Below are 22,994 nucleotides of genomic sequence, written 5' to 3'. Positions count from 1 at the left end.
ACCTAAGTTTAAATCAGAGCATAAGATTCTTCTTCCTCTGCAACTTTCCTATGATAAACCAGGTTGTTTAAAGGGCAAGGTCAGTAGCTGGAGTTAACAGAGTTAAGTATCATCTTGCCCTGCACACCAAGACAGGTGATGCTACTCAGCTACAGATTATGCTGACATATTCTCAAGACTATTTTAATTTTAAAAATTCCATTAAAACAAGAATTTTACAGGAGAACATGTCTATTCTTTTTCTTAAATCAAAACTCACTAAAACAATTGCTGATGCTGGTGTAAGGCAGTGGAAACCAAAGGCTTCAGCAAGTAGTTTTACAAAATGGCTTAGGAGCCAGGGAACTTTTGCCGAAGCATCAGCCCCTCCAGGCCTCTGTGAAATATTTTCTATATCCAAGCTTTCCATAGTTCAGGAATTTGATTAAAACAATCTCCATGTATTGTTTACTCAATAACATTATCTACCAGTGTTTCCTGAAATGAAAACGTTTCCCTATGAGGCTGCAACAACTTCTGGAACGCAAATTCCAACACAAATCCTGTTGAAGATGAGAAAAGTGCAATTTGTTGTGAGTAAATACACCAATATATACAGATTACAACTGAAGTTCAAAGAAAAAAAGCTGAGTAGATTGGTCTGAAGGTGTAAGCTCAGCAGAGCTATAAATGAAGTCAGCGCTTGTGTTTAGTTTGTAAAAGAAACATGAAAGCACATTATTGCTTTCAGTGAACAGCCAAATATTATTGTTCTTTAAAGTAATAATCAAGTAAGCAATAAAGGCAAGTTAATTTCAAGGAAGAGGCTTTCAAAATACATTTCTCATTTGGACTTAAGCCTGAGGAGTACCTTGTACAACATGAATTAGAACAGAACCTGCACGTATAGTCACAGCATTTTGCCTGCCATGACTGCTGCTACTGGTGTTGCTCTTCTCAAGAAAGCAAGCTATTACGATTGTTTAAATACTTATTTTACTTAAATACTCTTGATAATAAAGGGATTTTTCTTCCCCTTTTCTGATGGGTATTTTACACTGGCAACTGATGGATCCTACATTCAACTGTTGTCATTCAATACAGCAATCTGCTGCTCCAGTTACCAAACTGAAGAAAGGAGGGATGCTAGAGCCCTGTGATTTGAAGGGAAAACAAGAGGAGAAAAAGGCATAAAGTTCGTACAACACTGCAATAATCCTATTGACAGGTTTTTTTTACCTTGCTAACTTCCTTCCACACAGAAGCATTCTTTTATAACCTGACAATCCCCTGTAGCCTGGAAGCTTCATGGACATATCACAGATTCTTGTTTTTAACCTCTTTGAAGTCCCTGCACAAATGTCTTGCTAATGTACTGACCAGGATGACATGCAACTGCATGCATGAAAAGAACAATCACATTTCCAGTACCCTACATGCATTACTTCTGCACTTTAGAAAATTAATTGTTTCTGTAAGTACCCTTTTAATGAAGACAGACGTCATCAAAGGTAAAAAAAAGATTTAAGCAACTTGCAAAAACACAAAAACCAAATCAGTCAGTCAGGCACTGTTTGACTTCATCAGCCACTGGGAAAAAAAAATCACAAAGGATTTGCTGCTCCTCTGATTTGATCATGCAAACCTCTGAATACTTTGCCTGGTCCATTATTTATTTAAAAAAAATATTCTCTCCATATTTACCAGGAGCGTAGTGAAGACATTAGTTTTCCAGACTTCACACAGTGGCTGACAAAGCAAAATGCATACTGAAGTTCGCAAGCCATAAGAGCAAGAATCTCTGAAAAAGGCCACCTTAAATAAATGCACAATAAATGCCGCCTCAGTCCACTCCAGCAGAGTCTTCAGCCACTGCTGTATGTCAGTGCCTATTTTAAAAGCAGGTCATGGAGGCTTACAGAAAAGCCACAGACCCTTGATTTCTATACATCTGGGAATTACTACATTTTGCAAGTTAGCACATATGAAAATGCACTAAGGACAGTACCCTCTGAGTTAATTTAGACTCTGGGAGTTCTACTATGAATAAAATTTGTAAATCAGCTAACATTCCCTACAACAGATTTTTTGGGGAAAAATAACTCTTTTTAAGAATCACCTTTCTCTGCACTGTTAATGCAACAAACCCTTACTAGAGCATGACCATCATCAAATATGCATTTACTAGCCACACAACATAATGAAGTTACTTTGAAATTTGTTTGAAGATTAGCTAAAAGCATTTGCAATGCAATATCCTCATTCAGGAATAGTTCCCATGCCATTCAACTCTTTCATTTCTTCTCCTCTGCTGCTCTATGGAAGATCCACACAGAAGGACAGCAAGTTTATCAATGCAAGAAAAGAGCTAAAATTAACAATAAATAAAGTCTTATTAAATTAATATAGCAACAGTGTGGTTCATGAGGGAAAATCTGGAATAACAATGTATTTTGGTCTATCAATTTAAATTAAGTCTTCCTCTGCATCAACCCCTTTTTCATTTCAGGACTCCTTTTGCTTTCTTGCAGGGAAAGTAAATTGTACGTGAGCAGGTGAATGTTCTATGTTCCTGCTACTTTTAGTTTATGCAACCTGCTATGGCAAAGCAGTTGCATCATTTGGGTTCTTGCAAAAAATTAAGAAATTTATTCACCTCTGTATGCAGATATGGTTACCTATCACATGGGAATATTGACTTTGAAATACCATATTTACAAAACTAATATTCCAAAGCTGCTTGGTGTCTATGGACATCTGTATAATAACAGGCTGCTGAATCAAACACTACTAATGAGATGTTCTTTTGATTCCTCCCAGTCAAAGGCGTCCATCCATTAAGAGCGTTATGCTGACCCTCTCTTCCATCTGTGCTGCACTTTGAACAGACAGTATCATCCCTTGGATGCATCAACTCTAGCAACTGAAAGGATCACCTAACAAGACAGCCAGACCACAGCTGTTCTCACAGCCTTCCCCTGAAAGACAGATTTGTTTCTTCCACTTCTGTAGAGTGCAGTGGACGACCTCTCTCCGCTTCAGGTCTTCCAGAGGGAAGGTGTTGGCTGGGGGAAATACAACTAACTAGCTCCCTCATCAACAGGAGAAAGCAAGCACATTGACTTGTGCCCTTTACGTATTGATGCTCCAGCTGAGTAAATTAAGATGTACAGGGAAAAAGCAAAGTGCACCAGAAGCAGGTCTATGACCCAGAAAAGCATAGTAGCGATTTTATATCTTCTTCAATCTTCCCAAAATGTGATTACAGTTGACCTTTAAATCTAGTAGATCAACTAATCAATTCTGCTGGAACAACCCTGTATGTGATCTAAGAGCATACCTATACTTAAAAAACTTCCAATGGCTGCCTGGCATAGGCATTTTCTTTTGCTGTAAAAGTTATCAAGATTTGTCTCAATTGATTTTACTTGCAAGAAAACCACAACATCAAAACTGCAGCATCAGCAGACACTAAAGGTCTTAGCTTCTTGCAGGATGAATGCAATATCAATAGTTATTAGGACGTATTCATACAAGGTACACAAGAGGGATGGAAAGAAGATGCTAGTAATCTCACTTAATCCTAACGCTGCCACAAGTCAGGTTCTTTAGACTGTGGGAAAAACAAATGCAAGGAAAACTATAAACACTCCGAAGTATTTGCCAGGCAAAAGGTTGAATTTGAAACTACAAACATATTTAACAGCTCTTTAAGCAGTAAAGCTTTCATGTTGTGTTAGATGTTAGTTTTACTTCAGCTGATAAACTGTGCTTTAACAAAATAACCCAAAAGAGGGTTCAGGATGATATTCGTCCATAGCGGGCTCAGAAGCGAGATAAGCAACCACTCATGATCTTACTCACAGGCAGCATCTCTCTCAGACTTCTCAGACTACTAATTCTGTAGCACAATCCTTTTTCTAGATGGGAAAACAAAGACATGCATAACAAAGCGACTTGTGCAACCCAATCCAGCAAACTAAGGACAGAGGAAAGAAGAGGACCTACAGCACCAAAGTCCCTCCAGTCCCATTATAAACCTGGCAACGCTGCCAGTCCTGAAAGCTTCACCTTGCCCATCAGAAAGGTTTTGAAACGTCCACACATGGTATCATCATACACTTGCATTTACACAGCCAACTAGATAGTAAGTTCTTTTATGCAGAAAGTCATTAATTTCACTCCATATTACATGCTAGAGTGTCCAAAAGAACCAGGGAGTTGGAATGAAAGGTTAGCTTTTGCTTTAGCAGGCACAAGAGAGCTTACAGACTTGATCAGCTCTGTGATCTATGAAATTTCTACGAACAGCTTTGGAAGAGGCACCAAGCAGTGGAGCCAGCCCCCCCCCCCCAAGATGGCACTGAGAAAACTGAAAATGCTACATTGAAAATTCTGAAAATACAAGATTGGACTCCAGAGTAAAACTGAACCATAAGGCAAGCCAGAGAACTTGTTAAGTCTGAGTGCAGAGACAACTGCAGAGAAAACTCTAAATAGAACCCAACTGAAAGCATATGGGTAGGGCAGGGAACATTAGAATAAAAATCTAACTAATGGTAAAACACACAGTGATGTTTTTTCTTAAGTCATGTAGGAAGAGAAACGTATATCCAAGTCATTGAGAGATAACCTTGCAGGGAAGAGGAAGCTATTATCCTTTTAACTGCAGCTTATTTGATACAAAAGTGACATTTTCTCTGAATGAAGAATTCTTAACATAAAGCCAACTTCTGAAATGAGATAGAGCCCAGTAACACTGCAGTAGTTGAGAATGTCATGATTTCCATCAAAAAACTGTTTTGCAGAGATTAGGAACAGCTGTTTCAAACTGAATTAGACTAAAACTGGAAACAAGCTGTCAAGACCCAAAAAATATATTTTATACATAAAAGAACATATTTGAATCAGCTGTTTTATCGTGGTGGTCAGCCAAAAGAGAGAAATAAAGTAACATTATGAGATTCCAGACGTTGTCGCAAAGACTCTCTCATTTTTAACACTCTTTATGTAGATTTATTCCTTTGAGCATTTGGAATAGGAAAAATGTCAAACAGCTCATATCACAGATTCTTGAATATTTTCAAACCATGGGCAGCTTAAAAAGACTTTAAAGACACCTGAGGACTCTTTTTGCTCTAGTCCATGTTCTCCGCATCTTCTGTAGCAGTAACAGGATGTTGCAATAAGGAAAACATACTCAATTGCTGTTGACGTGAAAAAATTAGAATAATTCACTTTAACCCACCACTTGTGAGTAACAGTACATGCACACAGCTCCTTTCTGGGCATGCTTGCAGATCCTAGGAGGCTCTTAGTGGGTATTTTCAATATCGTTTTTCACAGGAATTGCAGTTTCATGTAATGAGAAGTAAATACATCTATTTTAGAATATACTGTAAAATGTCACATCGAGATATAATTCCTTTGTGTCTGACGGCCCATGCGGTACACAGAGCATCTCTTACACACCGCCAGTTACACAAGCTGAAAGAATACAAATACAGCCGCCAAATTAATCAAGACTGGTGCTATTTGTTCCAAAGCGCAACTGTGAACATCAAAGAAGCCTGTGATTTTATTACATGCTGTAAGATGTAGCCATTATACTCTGCTTTCCAATCAAACCTAAAGTAATCTTGAAAATATCCTTAGCATTTCAACATGGTCATTACTTCTCATAATAATGATATATACTAATTCTACCCAATAAGTATATTAGTTATTACTGTCAGCTTGTCAGTATATGTGCTTTTGAAGAAGAGGTATCTGGGAACAAGCCAATTCATGAGCATATAAAAAAATTGCACGCTCCAAGAAATGCGTTTTTAACTCACTAAGACACTAGGCAAGTGTGCAACTGCAGTCACTTCCATTTCACATGACTTGCACAGTCTAGCTTTAGGCATTGAACTTGAGTACTTAGGTTCTCAGCAAACTCAGTAGAGCACCATAGCGTGACTGAATGCTTCACACTAAGCCAAGAATCTCACAAAAGAGCACAACAAGGTAACTGCTGCTCAGGATATAGAAACTTTTGATCTTTCAGTGAAAAGATCAAAAATGTGAAAGATTAGCACCTGGTAGAATCAATCTGCTTCCATTAAATCTTCTTTTATTAATTCAGAGAACATCTTTTTCTAGGTATACTGTAACTGAACAAATGTCAGTGGCTAAAAGATTTTATTCATGTTTTTCGTTTCTTGTGCAAGTAGAAGCCTTACACTCAGGCATTTAAAATTAGATCAAATGAACCACTATACATACTTGAGCCAATCTTATATCAGAGAAAGTGATAACATGCACTGATAAGTCATCTTTATCTCCAGAACTTCAAGATTTTACAACTCTACTAGATTTAAATGCTAGCTCATACCAAAAAGATGTACCAACAACGAATGGAGTTAAGAGTGAAGTAGCTCTGAGTGCAACGCTCATATTCTCATCTCTACTCTCCTACCAACCCCCAAACCTGCCCAACTGTGGCACTACTCAAACTTCTAGGAGAGCCAAGATATGTTTCTGCAACTACTGAACAAACGTGACAGTCAGCCATAAAGTTACATAGGCTACAATTCTTAGTACCATGTTTAGAATGCTTTTTTTTCCCCATTTCTACTCCCAGCTGATCCAAGACAGAAGAATATAATCACAGGGAGCAGGGAGGGAAGAAAAAAACCCAAGCCCATTTCTCAAGAGATAGCACTTTACAATAGAAGCGAAGTCTTGGTTTTCTATAGAAGAGTCATTCATCAGAGCTCCTGCAAAAAGCAGAACACCAAATTCAAGTATTCTTAAAAGCTGGGTCAGATATCTGACCAGACCTGAAGCAAAGTTCACCTGCAAAACCAAATGTTTTTCATAAGAATGTAAAATGACCACATCTACTGCAAAGTGTGGACTTCCTTAATGGCTTGCTTAATGTTATTAGTGAAATCTCACACCTTTGGGGAAAACAGACAACTTGCTTCAAATTATCAAGCAAAATTTTATTTTATTAACAGGAATATTGTGGAAAGAGCAAATTGACTCTGAAAGGTCATCCGAGATCAACTGCACATCTTTTCGATACACCTCTACCTATGTCAAAACCAAAAACCAGGCACACATATGAACAGTCATAGCACTGATGTTGTGGTCTGTCATTTCTTCTTCACATTCTTGAATTGTCACAGCAAGAGCCACAAAACAACCGATGCTCCTGTAGGGCAGGATTATTCTGGCCTCCCAGGAAATAAAAATCAGTATGCATTGATTCCAAGAGGCAAGAGATTTCAAGAATCACCACAAACCCTCTGCGTTACATGCCTTCAGCACCAGAAGCTCAGTATTAACTACTGCTGTATATAAAACTGCTATCACATTTTTGCCAAACGTACATTTCCATGAAGCAAGAGCTAGCGGTCTGAATTGCACTTTTGATTACATACAGCTCCGTGCACACGGTTTCCAATTTTATTAGCCTTTAGGCAATTTCCACATTCTGTAGAACAATTATCAACAGTATCTGATTAAGATATAATAGGGAAGAATAGAGTATTGCTTACATGCAATTCAAACAATTAAATCACTCTGAGAACCATCTGAGGGAGCCAAATTTAGTAACTCTAACAGAGGACTCCAAAACAGATTAGAGATGAGCACACTTCTGCTTTAAGAAAATCAAATAATAGTCACACAAAAGGACCTGACAACAATAGTAGAGCACAACAGAGTGACATCATTAAATTTTCCATTTTATTTGATTTCCTCTAGAAGCTATAAAAAAAAATCTTTTCCATACAGAGAATATCAATGGGATGTTTATCACCTGTATCAGTTATTTTATATTAGTGTTCATATTCCTTGAATACCCTTCATATGAAGGTCCCCAAATGCTTTACAAACATCTTTAATTTGCCTCAAAGAAAAGTGAGACACAACTCTGAGTCTCTGAAAACATCCTTTGCGCTTTCACGGTGGCCACCATGCACTAGATGGTAAGTCAGGCTTTCATCATCAGGAGCAAGTCAGTCTGAGCCATCGAGAGCTGAGACAGCAGGCAAACGTGAAATTCAAAGGAATCCTGGGTCCAAGAGTTTCTTATAGCGCTCCTCTTGTTCCGCAGTCCTACATATTCTTCAATTAATCCCTAGACAACATGGATTTCCAGTTATACTTTGTTGTATTTCTCAACTTCTAAAAGTAAAGCCTTTTCTTCTGATCTAATGGTTGTACCATGACTTATTCATCTACATACTGCATTTCTGTGCCTGTGTATGGCTTAGTTTGATTCAAAGTCTGTTACTAACACAAAGCAAAGCAGTTTTAACCACCTGGGTTTGATGACTGCATTATACAGCTTAGAAAGGGAAAGCAATCACTGACACATAATTCAGCCATCCAACATGAACTGTATAGAGTACTTGCAGAGGCAAAAGAAAAAAAAAAAAGGAGTTAGGGGAGGAAGAACCAAGAGTAGGCAGAAGTGTTTTGGCTAAAATAGAGCAACATCAATCATCTCCATCCTGAAATAGGCTAACAGCTAGAACATTAATACTTATCAAAGAAACAGGGAAAAAAAAACCCACTCATTAGTAAATAAAGGTGTTGCAAAGCATTAAATAATTCCCACCAGCTGACAAGGGGGCTGTGATTTATAATGGTGTGTATTGATATATCACTTCCCATAATTAGGAAAAGTGAGACTGGTACTGCTTACAGCATTATTTTGATCAGAGCCTTGAAAAATACTGTTGAATAACAACAAACACCAGGCACAACAATAGAAAAACACCACACCATGCTCTCAGGCTGCTTTAGATTCAAAACAAAACAAAACAAAAAACAAAAAACAAAAAAAAAAAAAAAAAAAGGATTTCTAACAGAATCCAGTAAGAAAGGCAAATTCTGTTTGGACACATATAACCTTATTTTACAAAAGATCCTAGTGTGAATTATTACTATTATAATTCTAGGAAGATCACAGATACAAAACATTCAAACAACGAAGCAAACAAGCCAGAATCAAAGGCTAATTTTTTTTTTTTTTAAACTTTTTTTTTTTCAGGCAACAACTTACTCATCATCACTCTTCTCTTCCTGGAGTAACAAACTAACCTCACTCTACTGAAATGTCAAAGAAATTCAACTTAATCTGCATACTGGCACAAGGCAGCATATGTGGCAAATTCTCACATGCCATAGCATCTTTTCAGTAGTACAAAGCAAAAAAAAATGGTAATTTTAATTTCCTTTTGTTCCAATTATTAGGTGTCAAAAATACTTTTATAGTTATACATGATAACAATAAAATAGTTAAGATAGCCCTAAATTGGATTTTTGCACAAAACCAGCATAGGGATCAAAGGCAAAGAAACACACAAGTCCAAGAGCTAAAGATTCCAGGAACATCCAGCTGAGGAGGGAAAATGCATCCTCCAAAAAGAAGATGGACATAACTGATGCTTTCCATCCCCAGTGCCCCCAGATGCTGCTTTAGGCAGGATCTCTAGGAAGAATAAAACTCATCCAACATACAGTAGCTGATGATTCTGACTTTAGTTTTACTGTTGCTACACCAAACTTTCCTGTTTTCATCATGGTTTTCACTACTTCTCCCTCTCACTACCTTCACTTTTTTTTTAAAAAAACAAAAAAAGCATAGCTCAGAGACCCTCTGAAAAACATCATGTCCCACCTTCTTCCTTCTCCAGTGAAGTACACAGAGACTATTGCAATTCCTGTCTGTCCCCGCCTTTACATTTTGGTACAAGCACTTTTTTCCCCTGATCATTGCTCTTCCAGGGCTTTTCCCCCCATCGCTGTAACATCAAGGTTAATTTGCACACTACCTGAATTTGCCACCCCTGCCATTGCCAGTCACTAAAATGAACCCTGTAACAATGAAAGTCAGTATTCTCCAGGCAGACAGCTGAGCAATAATTAATAACTACAGCAGTTGGAAGCAAAGAGGTAACCACCTGTTTCCTAGTCTTTTTTTAAAAAAAAAAAAAAAGAACATTAATGTAACTCTGAAAAGCAAGGGCATTTCACCAAAACATTTGCCTAAGATCGCACAAAATTAAAATCCCTTAAAGGGCATCTTTCCAGACTGCCAGGCAAACAACATTAGTCACTAGCTGTATAATACCTGGCATCTACAAAAGCCTTTCTTTCTGAAGAACCCAATGCACTTGAGACACATTTAGACTAGAAACTCTCCCAAGAAGTAGGTTAAATATTATTATCCTATTTTATCTGTAAGAAAAATGAGGCACAGGAAAAAAAATCCTTCATCCTGTTCAAGGTTACAACAAAAATTAATAAGAAAACCAAGAACAGAATCCAACTGGCCCAGCTCCTATTTTGTGCCCCGTGTACAAGACACCGCCAGTCCGTGTATCATTCATTTCTCCAGTGAGAGGAATATAAACTCCCATGGTTTATCTGCACAGAAAAGGAGTCCACAGTGTAATCCCCAAGAGCCTTTCCACTCCAGCTCCCTCTGTGAAGCACTGATTCTGCTCTTACAAAGTAGATTAAATGTGCTCTTCAGAGTGCAACAGAGATACTCTTGTAGGGACTCATCACTTTGCTTCAAATCTTATTTTATTTTTTCATTTCTTCCCTTCTGTGAGCAAACCAAGGGACTTTGGTCACTTCAAATCTTTTCTTTAAGTAACTTCTTAGAGTTCCTACTCACTGAGAATACCAGGATCTCAGACTGCACCACTAACTTTCCCACTCTTACGCCACCAAGCACAAGTGCTCTTCAAAAGCAACCTCCAGAAGCATCGCGCACGCAGATGATCCAGTCACTGTGATAGTTTTCCTCAATGCCACACATTTGTCACTGATATTACAGTACACCTGAAAAGAAAATGTGTCCCAGTTTCGGTGGATAAAAATCTCAGCAGTATAAACTGGATTTCCATGCAAGAGTATGTCACAATATTGTAACACCACATTTTTGTAGAAAAAAGCCCTGAAAGGACAAAATCTTGGCCATCTGCCTGAACTTCCAAAGAACTGCCAGCGTAATAATTCAGTTACATTGTCCATGCTACTGTAAAACTACATTAAATTCAAAATGTTCGTGTGCATCCAAAATTTAAAATTAATGTTCCTTGGAATGAACACTTCATTTTACAATCAAGATGAACAAAACAAAAAAATTACTTCAACAGTGTTCCTCTTCTATTATGGTTAACATTTAATGTCATTTATTGTCATTAAACTCAATATTTGTGTCTAATCAATACTAAGCTACCAAGGGCAGTCGTAACAAGTCTGGACTTTCTCTACAGGCTCTATTGATTTCTTTTTTTGAGACCTACAACAAACACAATTTATACAAATAATTTATCAGGGAACACATCAAAATAATTTAATAAACAAAACCTATATATTCCTTTCTCTTCTGTCATGTGACAGAAAATCATTTTAACTCATTAATGGTAATCTCAACAGTTCGATTTTAAATTTATGTAAAAACAAGAGGAAGCTATGAAGTAACAAATTTAAATCCAAATATTTTTTAGTGTATATCAACATGCAGATCAACAGTATTTTTTTTCCATTTTGTATTTACCAGTATATTACTTTTAAATAAATTTATGACAACAACTGTCCAGCTTTGTTCAATTGGAATATTTACAATACACTGATACTGTAAAGTTTATGCAAGTTGCCATAATCTTCTCACAGATGAGTAAATTAAATCATTTGATCTAAATCCTACTCACCCAGAGAGTCATAAAGTCAGAAAAGGTGATTTTTTTTGCTTTCTGCTTGAAGTGGTAGATAAGAGCCTTCCCAAACACACAGTTATCATGTTTAACTACTATCTCATGATGATAAAACAATACCACCACCACTCACATATGAAGGTTCAAAGTACAGAAGTGTTGGAACTGGAGTAAAGCAAATGACAAATGCAACTCTGAAAACAGTAGAACATACAATACTGCACTTCAGTCAAGTTAAAATCAAGGAAAAAAATTAAAAATAACATCACCTGTTCCAACACTACAATCGTTCTAAATTTCCTCTACTTCTACTGCTGTTATTATTTGAAAGCCTGAAAACAAACTCCTTGGTGCAAAGGGTGGGGGGGGGAAGAGATGACTTATAGAAGACATAGAAGACAGTATTTTCACTTGGCCAAGTAAACTCTGCTAGTCCTGCTATCAGTCAGCAGCTCAGGGAAGACTTAGTTTGCTGCTATCCAACAAACTCAGTGTTTAAATCTGTTAGAAAGAATAATTGCATAGCGTGCTTTGGTAGTTGATCCATTTTGCATATACCCTTCAAAAAAACAGACAAAAGCAAGTAAGAAATCTCTACTAGTGATTAAAGCTCAAATGCTGGGCATGAACTACTTGACAGTACCCCATCGAGAGATGGGAATCTCTCCCTGTAAAAGCATTTGCCTTGCTCAGTATATGATAACACTGCAGATTTTCTGTTCCACTGGAGTCAATGGGAACACCTTAACAGACACTGCCTCAAGCATACACAGGGTGAGGGTATACAAACACTCTGCCAAGGGCAAAGAGGATGAACAAATACACACTAGAAGCAATAACTAACCTCAATAAAGCAGCAGATGGAAAACAAAAGTTTACACCACTCAAAGAATTGAGTTCAAACTCCTGGATTCCAAAAACCTACATCTGACTGTCAGCATTCTGGTAGCCAGATGGGGCAACCACACCATCACAAGCTTTGTTAAACATTTTATATATGGTTAAGTATACAATATTGGTTTAAACACATCATCAACAAGGAATTATCCCCTCAAAAAAACCCCATGTCACCCAGCATTGAGAACAAATATCAAGAAACAATTGCTTAGTAAAAGATGCTTTTATTCATGAGATCATGGTCTCATCTACTGCAGAAAATAAGCAGCACTGAGGAAGGAGGAAGGCTAGCATAAGGGCACTTGTTACAGAAGTGTCCTGAAAAAGCAAGAAAAGTGAGTTCTTCAAGTGCTCGGTCCAAATACAAGGTCACATCTCTTTTTTTAAAAAAAATAAAAATCAAAATTGAATCAGCATTTCAGTCTAGCAAGTGACTTTTAAAAATCCCTTTCATCTAAATTTAAGCTGATCCATTCTCCCCATGGTAGTTTCCCTCAAATGCCAATATACTGCAAGAGGGAAACACCTGGTAAAGAGAAGCAAGGCAGCAGCATCCTACAGATCCAGTCCCAATTGTTCCAGGTAGCATCAGGCCACACACATAGAAAACACAAACCCTTCTAACTGCTCCTGTTATCTTCATTTTCAGCTGCTCAGACACAACAACCACATTACAAAAAAAAGTCAACCGATAAGATTGTACATAACTAATAAAACCAAATTCAACTACAGTTACTAAACAGAGACAGTTCACATGAAAAAAACCCCGACTGATGTCTACCAACTTCCTAACTTAGCAATAATACTTTATCCGAATTACCCGTACAGAATGATAGCTCATTTTTATCTTATCTAATATTTTATCTTCAGCATTGCATTAGAGGGCACATATGGATCCTTCTGGGAACAGCATTTCAACTGTAATGAAGAAAACCTCTTTTCTTAAATAAAATTGAAGAGAAGGGGAAAAACAATTTATCAAGTAGACCTAAATACTGTTCCATGGCTACTACATGCCTTCATGCAGCATGAAAGAATCTAAAGCAAAGAAGAAAAATCATTTAGGTCTTGCTTGCAGTAAAATCAACTTAAACTTCTTGTGTTTTTCAGCTATAGCTTGTGAGCTCTGTTAAACACCTGGAAAAGTAAAGTTCCTTTGCAGCTGCATGTGTGTGTAATTAATGCATTTGACAAGCTGTTGTGTTCCCAAACAGCTGCTTCCATTACGCAGACAACTCTACCATCTGCAAAACTATTGGGTAAACTACAGTAAGTAAATATCAGGATAGCAGGTGCTAATAAATAACAAGCCCAGCCAAGAAAAAACTTCCCTTACAGAAGTGTGTTAATTTTCCCCAATGTACTTTCCTGTACCCCCAGAGCAGGCAAACTTAAGATACTCAGAAACAGAGGAACTGGTGTGCTATGACTCACAGGAGCAGTAAAATAAGGTTCAGGGCAAGTATCTCTGAAATGACAATTAAATGCAACTCATTCGCTACTGCACTAAGCCAAAGAGTTAGGTTAGTAAATTTGCACCTAAAAGTGGGTCTTCTCAAAAAACATAACTAGCCACAGCTATACATATTAATTGTGGTAAATAAAACAAGTTGGAAAGCTCAGGTAAGCCTAATCTCCTATGTCAACACTCACAACTTAAACAGAGAATTTTCTATTTATGTCTGTATTATCTTCACTACACTTCGTACCTAGCAATTCTACTTAACCCAAAAAGTTTTTCTAACATCTAGTATCTCGTGAACCACAAGGAACAATAATTAATACAGCCTCAGCTGAATTTAAGAAAACAAAACCAAACAAGCTATTACTTGTGCAACCTATTTTGCTGGAAAAAAGAATCATAGGTAGATAGGATGCCCCTCCAGATTTACAAAACTGCTTAAGTTTTAGGTACATTCATACACTAAAAAAAAAAAAACAACAAACCAAACCCACACAATTTGGTAGTACTATGCTTTAAAGAGCTTCATGTGGTTTATGGTATTTGGAAGTTTACTCTCACTATATTCTCAAAAACTAGCTGAGAGTATCACTTCCAAAGCAGAAACACTGATACAAGAGGATCAACTGAAAATTGCAGCTTTTCAACAAACAGACCATTACTTAAGACAAAACTTTTGAAATGCTGAGGGTTTTTTTTTTGGTTTGGGTTTTTGGCGTTTTGTGGTTTAAGAATTACCATTTCAGGCCTCTAATTCTTCTATCAATTTTACATTAAAAAAATAGTACAGCAAAAACTTTTTTTTTTTCATATATAGTACTATGTAGACTGCTTCGATATACTGAACAATAATCTGCTTCTCATGAGATAGCCCAGTTGTTATTACCAACCTTACTTATTACTGTCCTATAAGCTCCTATTATCAACCTTCCCATATTTTAAAAATAAACAGAATGCACCAAAACATGCAACACAAAGTCTGTGTACTCATTTTCCCTATATTTCATGAATGTCTTTTTGGAATTGTACCACAGTCCCAAAACTCAACTCCATCTATCCTCTCCTGGCAGCCAAGTGGCTATTCATGCCATCAGTAATGCATGAACAATCAAAGAGAAAGGAAAATGCCCTTATCTCAGCTCATCAAAAATACAAGCAAGCAAGCCACAAAGGGGTCACAAATTAAAAATTAAATGCAGACAGACATAAAGTCTATTGACACATCACCACATCTAAATCCTCCCTTCAAAGCAACAGAAAACGCCAGACACACATAATAAGAACAGAAGGTGGCCAAAAGATGTAATGAAATAACACTTATTCAAGAAGTGTATTTAGCAACGAAGAATTAAGCAGCAACACAGAGCATCAATAATGTCTTTGCTACTAACAATAAGTCCAGCAGCTAACACCCTCACACGGGCTGAGGAACAGGGGCAACCTATCCACACCAGCTGGTTACTGCAAACCCTAGAAAGTGTACTAGTAAAATTCAGAAGAACCATTAGATAGAAATCAGCTATTTAAATGCAACTTATACAGTATCTTTTATTTTAGCTGTAAAACAGAAGTCAAATATAGCAGAGATAAAAGAAAATAATAATGATTTTTCTCCTGGAACACTTAACTGTGTTTATGAGTACACAAGATACTAAAACTTTCTGCTTTCTGAAATCAGAATCCCATATTACAGAAAAGTGCTCTTCAGAGCTCCGTAACGCTGTAAGTTAATAAAAAACTCCATTAGAACAGCTTTATCAAAGCTATTTCATTATCAGCTGATCTTACTCTGATAATGACCTAAAGTAGTAATCAAATCACTGAAGACTTGACTGCATTACAAGTTTAGACATTTTCAAGTATAAATATTAGACAGTTTTTTCTGAAAGTAGCAAATGAATTTTTTCTTCAGTAATCTAACACTAAGAAACACAAGCAAACATGAAACATTTTGTCAATAAATCTCTATTTAAAAATTCTTCCTATCACCCATTTTCCAACCATACTAAATTTCTATCAATGCTGAATTCTACTGATTTTAGAAGACGTTAACACATATTTGTATTCTGAGAAGTGACTGTACAAACAAACATCATTGTGGTCGTCTCTTTTAAATCTGAATAATAATAGATTGGTTGGCTCGATATATAAGAAGAATTTGCCTACGAAGTATTTGTGTAGTCTGAAAGTCTTCCTTGCTCACGTATTGTAATAAATAATTTAAAGTGGAATTGTTTCCTTTAATGCCCTAAATATTTTCAGATTTATTATTCCTGCTTACTCTTGCTGTCTCATATAAGGTTGTTAAAAGCTACAACTCTGAAATGTCTTATTAGTAATAATTACCGTAACAGAAATGAATCCATCTTTCACATTTTGTAACAGCTCACTAGTATTTCAAACATAATTTTAAGCAAGCTTTTAAATATTTATTCATTTAAATACTTCTATAAAAAGTAGTAAGCATGCTCAAAAAATTCAGGATGGAACAGGCAATCTGAAATATAATGGTGCTGATACAGAGACCATTAATAAGTAAACATTGCATTATTGCAATTATTTAATAAAATCAGATGCGAGGACAGGAGTATTGCTGACCCACAAGTAGCCTACATTCACAACAGAGAAGGAATCATACCCATCCAATTTCTGTCTCTAGATATATTCAGCATACAGGTTTATGAAACTGAATTATGCTCACGAGAAACAAATTTCTTTCAACAAAATCAATTAATTTTTTAAAAAATGTAAAACTGCATTAGCAGTATCTGGCATTTTTTTCCATTTTTTTTACATTACTTAAAATTCAATGCAATATATACAGTCTGAAAACACTAGGTATCGCAAAACTGTTGAATACAAAGTTACTTCTGAGACAAAGTGCAAATGCTTATTAGCAGCAGAAAATGGTATGAAAAAGCATCAAGATTTCTGATGATGACAATTTCCCTAGACGTTTCCTTCCTAGAAATAGGTTTGGAGGTGACATAAGCTCTTGATTCTCTGCTCTAATATCCCACTGCACTCTGCTACAGTGTTTACTGTCAGATGCAAGGACACAGGGAACTTTTTATTTTGTATCAACATAAGACATGAAGAAGCTAGCATGGAAAGTATTGTTCTGCTTGGGAGTTAACAACCCCTTTGAAAAACAGGAGCATACATGACAGGAAAGTCTCCTCTCAATTAAAACACCACTTTTACCCTTGAAAGTACATATTATGCGCCTCAACTTCATAAAAAAGCTCAGCAATTTTGACAGTCTCAAACAGTCATAAGTCTACTATATCATAAATCAAACATTCTGTAGGAATACACAACTAAATTACACTAATGTATTCTGTTACCTTATTTGACCACTTGTAGGCTTGAAGAAGTTGGCTGTAAAGAGGTGTTTTGTCCTGAACAGGATCTAGGCTCAACAGTCCACTGTTGTGCAGGGGGTGGTTCTCAGATGGTTTACCAACTAGGTTGCTCAGACGCTCCAGCTCACTGAAAGAAAACAGAATGGCAATGTTTTAAAGTCAGATCTGCAGATACAGATATCCAAGATGTACAATCCTCCTGCAGGGACAGCAATCATGCATGAACCCTATTTCAATACCTAAATGAGTTTTAAATGCCTCCCCCTAATTTGGTAAAAAGAAATTAAAAAATCACTCTCATTATCCAAACAATTTAAGTGGTCTGTTAAACCCAGTGCTTCTCAGGAGAGAAAGTTCAAGTCAAGAGTCTTAGTAAAACAGTCTGGAAAGAGTCAAACTATGGCAGGTCCTGTTCACAAGCACTTCCAGAACCCAGGGCATCTTCTGAGGAATTCATACCCTCAGAAACTACAAAATTCTGATTTTAGCATTGCCTGCAATACTAGAAGTATATTTTTTTAACTACCAAGCAGGCAGATGCCTCATCATTTCACTAAAGAACTAGAAATTAACATTGTCCTCATATAAATATACAGAACTGGCATTAGTCCTAAGACTGGAGATGGTCCTGCAAAGTCTGTGATTCCTCTAAGAAAGTATACACATTCCAAGTTCTCAGGGCAAGGAAGCATCTTCTCATTTCCATGAGCAATTTGTACGTCTGTAGACATGCATAAAATACTCAACTAAAGTATAATAAGCACCATTTTCCTATGAAAAAAAAAAAAAAAAAAATCGCACTGTGAAATGATCTATTATTGCTTCATACCTCATCTTTTATTATTAAATGTAGTGTTTGACAGAAGTTAAGCAATTTTTAAAACTTGCATTAATCAACTGTAGAAGAAAGAATGGCTACTTTGAATAGATATAAAAATGCAGTTTTTCAAGACATGACTAATCAGGTGCCTTTCCTTTTGACTTCAGTTTCCACTAAATTGAAAGCAGGATTTAAATCCTTCAAGCGGTGACTTCTGAAAATCTCTGTAAAGAAAAATCCCAAATATCTCAATTTGCATTTAATGCAGGTTACAAAAATAAACACCAACAATCAGGGAACTGACAGTTAAAAGAGACTTCCACTCTTTACCACCACAAATTTCTTCTTTATTTAACTATCATTTCTACAAGTATCCATGGCCTACATTCATTCTAAGCCTCTAGTGCTGTGAACACTCATGAATGTGCTTAGTATTTCCTGACAAAAGAATACAATAAATGTGAATAGACATAACAACTAAGGAGTTGTTGAACTGAGATCCCATTCAATACTTTCATGAGATGAGCTCAAGTCCACTGATAACATTAACTTCAATATACCTTGGGAGCATTCCCTTGCTACTTGAAACCTGTACTTCCCAAATGTGTAACAGAATATGCAACATTCAGGTGCTATATAAATTACAGTATTTTGGGGCAGTTATGTTTCCAAAAAAGGCAAATTAAATATACTTTAAAATATTAAAAAAAATAGTTATTTTGCAAGGAATCAGGGAAGAAATTATCACCAAAGCACTGATAAGCACCTCCACTAATGCTGGGGAAGAGATAATGAAAAAGGAACCAGTGAAGTTTGATGAAGAAGCTACTCTCAGATATGGCAGTAAGGACAGGAACTGACCGCAAAGAATCGCACAAGAACTTCACAGCACTGAAATACTGGATGATAAACTGCAAAGTAGAGGAGTATAAAATCCTACACACGAGACAAGGTAGGTCAGAGCCAATTGCTAGCTGTTATTGTTTGGGAACAAGATTTCGGGGTTATACTAGATAATTCTTTAAAAAGCTGCTGAGCAAGACAAGAAGGATAACCAAAGGAATAGCACAGCTTCCACGTAGGGAACCATGAAGCCTCCTCAAAGTGAAAACAATAAAAAGCAAAGGGATATAACAGATGTCTATGAAGCTGTATACAACATCTTTCATAAGATTGATTGTCTACCATCTTTCCCAACACAAGGGAAGAAGCAGGTAACATATTACCAGAATCAGAACTAAAAATCACCAAGGCCTGTTAGCCAGCAAGAAACAAACTCTTGTCCACAAGACCCTGAAGGAGGCCAGAAGATGTGCTGGGAGAGGGTGGTTACATGCTGGGGGCACCTCCCTGGACTGGGCTGATGGCTCCCCGGAGGATATAACCGACCTGTGGCAGGATCCACACAGACCATCAGTCTCAACACTTTGTCTGTTTACAGGAAACACACCTGCTGGTACTAAACAATTACACTTATGTGTACTAAATTTCCAGCCTTATAGGTTTTGGTAGTAAAACGGTCATTCGTTGAACCACTTGGATGCTACTGAATAGTCAGAGCCTAAAACGTGTTCGGTCTGTTTTGGGGGTTTTTTTAAACAAAAACCTCAAAAAACAGAGAAAAATCTCCCTGTAACCAAAAGCGTTCACCTTCCCAATGCAACCTCACTGACAGCTGCTTTTCTAAAACAAAACAAGACCAAAACCTAGGTAAATATTATGAGCAGCATTCATTCCCTTGCAGACTGGAATGAAACACCACGAAGGGGTAAGGCGAACGAGGTTGGAAGAAATAAAATGGAGCGTTTTCGCATTTATTTGCCTAAAACTTTCTCCGGGAGTGGAAACGGCACTGCCGGGGGCCTCTGAGGGACCAGGCCGGCCCTGGGGGCGGCGGGGCCCCGCCGGGGTGACCCCGGGACCCCTCGGTCTCCCTCCCGCGCCGTCACCACAGGGCCGGGGCCGCGGGCACACCGAGGCGGGGAGGGGGGAAGCCCCCTCAGGGCCGGCTGCTCACCCCAGGTCGCGGCTGACGGAGTGCAGGCTCTCCTGGAAGGCGGCCACGAAGCCCTTCTCGCGGCCCTCCAGGGTCTCCTTGTTCCGCATCCCATCCTTCAGGCAGTCGAAGACCCGCGTCACGCTGGAGCGCAGCGCCTGGATGGCACCGATGGCCTGGGAAAAGGCCTCCAGGTTCACCCCCGGGCTCAGCACCCCCTCCGCCATCTTGGCCGGCCGGGCCCGGCCTCTCCGCGGCGGGCCCTGAGGAGCGCGGCGCGGCGGCGGCGCGGGGCATGCTGGGAAATGTAGTCCCGGCGGGGCGCGGGGCGCGGGCGGGCAGGGCGCTCCCCTCAGGCGCCGCCGCGGCCGGGGCGGCCGCTCACACCCGCACTATAGAGCCTTTTACCCGCCGCTTCTAACCTCAGGGATTTCTTCAGCAAAGGCGGGTGTGCCCCCCGCGCCCTGTGACAGTCGCGGCTGAGGAGATGCCTGCCCGGCCGCGGGGCCCCGGAGCAGAAGCAGCGCGCACTGGCGTGTGCTTCTCCCCTTCCACAGAAATTTTCCCACTCAACGCCCTGTTTTATTTTCCTGTGCTGCTCATCATGCTCTGCACGCAGTATAGGGTATATTCCCTCTTCTGGATGTTCTGAGGATCTGTAGGGTGTTTCCCAGGCATAGAGCCAGAAATGAAGCCATTTAAAATAGGAAGCGAGGGCCCCCATCCTGCTCTAACCACTGTGCTTAGCTTTCAGCAGGCAGGAACGCTTCTGTAAGCTCTCACGATTCTGGACAGACTGAAGATTTGAAGGTTAGACCCCGTATTTCGTGTCTCAGCCGTGATTACTGCTGAAATCAACAGGACAGGGACCAGCCCTTCATTACTGAATGTTGGCGAAGCACTGCACAGTTCGAGAGTGCCAGCATAGCACTAACTAGTACTAGTTTGATTTTGCAGAACCTGCTTGTGTTTCTGATGCCACCGCCAGCTCTTTTAGCTCTTAGAGTTCAGCTAAAATAAATAGAGCTAAAATAAATGAAGGCCAATAGTCACTCCAGACAGAATAAATTGCAGCACAGGGCTAGGTTTTTTTGTTTTCTCAACTTCTAAAGTAAATAACAACCTCTTTCATAAAGTCATTAATTAAATTCAGTAAGAAAAATCCACACAGTCAAATCCTTTAGTCAGGGGAGCTTTTTTTTTAATATGTAAAATGGAAATGAATTCGGCAAGGAACAGCAGATGTGTCAGTGGCCAAGTGAAGCGAGGCTTTGCCCTCCACTCAGTGACACTTCTCTGTCTATCATGCAACGGATTCTGAAAATTGCGTCTGATCAATTAATCTCAGGAAACATGCAAGGTATTGATAAGTGAAACCATATTACTTAGCATGAAGAATGAGAAAATGAAAAAGCTGCAGTTCTACCTCACCGAACTTAGTAATGCTGATGTATCTGAGCACAGAGGTAAAGTAAAACTGGAAGCAACATAGTCTGAAGCAGTGTAGTTCAGCCTACATAAACAGTGAAATGTATAGTGCTGTACTTCAAAGAATCAGCAATGGACTGAGCACACAGTGCACAGGCAACTATGAACAAGATAAGAATAGTTCCTTGGTAAAAATGCACTGCATCAAAGAATAGCAACCAGAGGCAGAAAGGACAGAACTCTCTCAGCCACACTGGTGACTTAGACTTGTTTATGGATCTATAATATTAGTTATCTTAGACATACAATACCTTTCATTGGACTATAGTAGATTGGTCAAGAAGGTACTGTGTTATTATAAGGGCATACTTGTAGGCTGAAAGATCATTCCTGCATGGTGTTATTCTTTTTTTCCTCTCACTGCAAAGTTCAGACTCTGGGTGCACATTGCAGATGTCTGTAACTTCTTTCATATGGTATCCCTTGGAAATGGATGATTCTTTTCAATTTCTTCCCCTCTGATGTAAGATTTATTATTTTTGAAAATATATTTTCAGCTGCTAATATTTATTTTAACTATCTCCAAGATCCCCATCATCATCATGCCAGAGCACAAGGATTTCTGATTTTACATTCTGCCTGGAACAGTAAAAGGGCTTGACAGTTGTTTTACTATTTTTAAACTGTAAGGACAAAACGGTGGCCTGAAAACAAACCCATAAATGTATAGGAACCATTTGGAACTTGCCCCTAAAGAACAAAGAGCACAGCATAGCTTTGGCTTAGAGATTCAAAGGAGGCCATTCACATTTTTTGCTCCAGGGATCTGCTTTTACGTGCATAAATGAGGAGCCAAGTTCTCCTGAACAGACAACGGGCAATTCAGAGCATCAGGAACTCTGTTGGCTCCGTGGGGAGTTAAGGCAGACTGTGCTTCACCTAAAGATATCACACCTAAAGATAATGGCTAAAGAGAACAGGAGTTCCTGTTCCTCTTATCACTCCTCCTCCTGTTTTGCCACATCTAGAAGGAAAAGACCGTGTAATTTCGTGTGCTCATTTGTAGGGCATTGCCTTGCCTAAGTTGCTCACTGCTTTCTTTTTGAGCAATATTCCTTAAGTGGCAGCTTGCCCAAACCAAGGCAGTATGCTAATTTCATCTTCATTATTGCTATATTGTAAATGGGCATTATGGATATTAAATACATGAAACCAGGATATCTCCAAGGTACCGAGAAAAATCTTTTTGCCTTGAAATCACTAGTAAACCATAAAAGCAAGAATCCAGCTGATGTTCAAAACATCCAAAAATCTTACT

General features: G+C 38.4%; 1 protein-coding gene across 2 annotated transcripts in view; it reads right to left on the bottom strand.

Annotated features, from left to right (window-relative positions):
- MED27 (mediator complex subunit 27) overlaps window positions 1-20,486 on the bottom strand; it is a 93,816-nt gene extending 73,330 nt beyond the window's left edge. For both annotated transcript variants that reach the window (XM_074923546.1, XM_074923547.1), the window contains exons 1-2: window positions 20,270-20,486; window positions 17,415-17,559 (exon numbers count right to left, since the gene is read on the bottom strand). In XM_074923546.1, coding sequence (XP_074779647.1) covers window positions 17,415-17,559; window positions 20,270-20,475 — 351 coding nt within the window. In that variant the 5' untranslated portion in view covers window positions 20,476-20,486. The remainder of the gene's footprint in view (window positions 1-17,414; window positions 17,560-20,269) is intronic.
- Window positions 20,487-22,994: the final 2,508 nt, after the last annotated feature.

This window comes from Athene noctua, chromosome 20 (assembly GCF_965140245.1).
Source record: "Athene noctua chromosome 20, bAthNoc1.hap1.1, whole genome shotgun sequence".
NCBI classification, from domain to species: domain Eukaryota; kingdom Metazoa; phylum Chordata; class Aves; order Strigiformes; family Strigidae; genus Athene; species Athene noctua.
The sequence above is the reverse complement of the archived record's forward strand: the minus strand, read 5'-3'. Positions and strand labels throughout refer to the sequence as shown.